Genomic DNA, 772 nt, shown 5'->3' on the forward strand with positions numbered 1-772 from the left:
GCGGGCCGCCCGGGGCCGCCACCCGCCCCCGCCGCCGTGTTGTTGTTGCTGTTCCGGGTCTTAGCGGCGCCACCACGGACCCCGGCCCGCTCGTCCTCCCGCAGCTTCTTCAGCTTCTTCAGGTAGACGGGCCGCGTGCTCTCGGTCACCGACCCCGGCGAGAGCCCAAAGCGCCGCAGCTCCGAGAACAGCTCCTCGTCCGTCAGCTGCGCCGCGGCCGCCGCCATTTTGCCCTCCCCGCCGCCGCCGCGGCGCTGCCAACCCACGCGCCGCGCCGCGCGCCCGCCGGAACTGACGCGTGCGCACTAGACTGTGGCCTAGACCCGCCCGTCACCCGGCAGCGCCGCGCGCCGGCGGGACTGGGGCAGGGGGAGGGGCTGCAATGCCGAGGGCTGGGGAGAGGGGTCACGTGACGTCGCTCTGCCCTGGGAGTGGGGCGGGGCATGAGGCGCGCGGGGACTCGTCGGCGTTTCTCCGGCCCAGAGGCGCATGCGCCATGTCTCGAGGCGCGCGGGCATGTTTGCAGTCTCCAGCCCCCCACGGCGCTTGTGCCACCCCCCCCCCTTGCTGCAGGGTGGAGGCGCGGCTGAGCAGAGCTCCCGAGCGTCCCCGCCCGCCGGGCACCTGCAGGAGCGCCCCCCCAGCAGGGCTGCCCTGTGCAAAATCACATCTGTTTAAAGTACATAGTGTTCCCCATTTTCACTGGTAAATTTCCCGATTTTTTTTAGGTCATTCCGTTTTTACTTATTTACACCCGTTTTTCAGTTCATAT

The 772-nt window shown here is 69.0% G+C and overlaps 1 protein-coding gene across 1 annotated transcript in view; it reads right to left on the bottom strand.

The window, feature by feature from the left end:
* LEMD3 (LEM domain containing 3) overlaps nucleotides 1-274 on the bottom strand; it is a 68,499-nt gene extending 68,225 nt beyond the window's left edge. The window contains exon 1 of the mRNA XM_019543943.1: nucleotides 7-274. Coding sequence (XP_019399488.1) covers nucleotides 7-227 — 221 coding nt within the window. The 5' untranslated portion in view covers nucleotides 228-274. The remainder of the gene's footprint in view (nucleotides 1-6) is intronic.
* Nucleotides 275-772: the final 498 nt, after the last annotated feature.

This window comes from Crocodylus porosus, unplaced genomic scaffold (assembly GCF_001723895.1).
Source record: "Crocodylus porosus isolate Cpor-Errol unplaced genomic scaffold, CroPor_comp1, whole genome shotgun sequence".
Taxonomy (NCBI): domain Eukaryota; kingdom Metazoa; phylum Chordata; order Crocodylia; family Crocodylidae; genus Crocodylus; species Crocodylus porosus.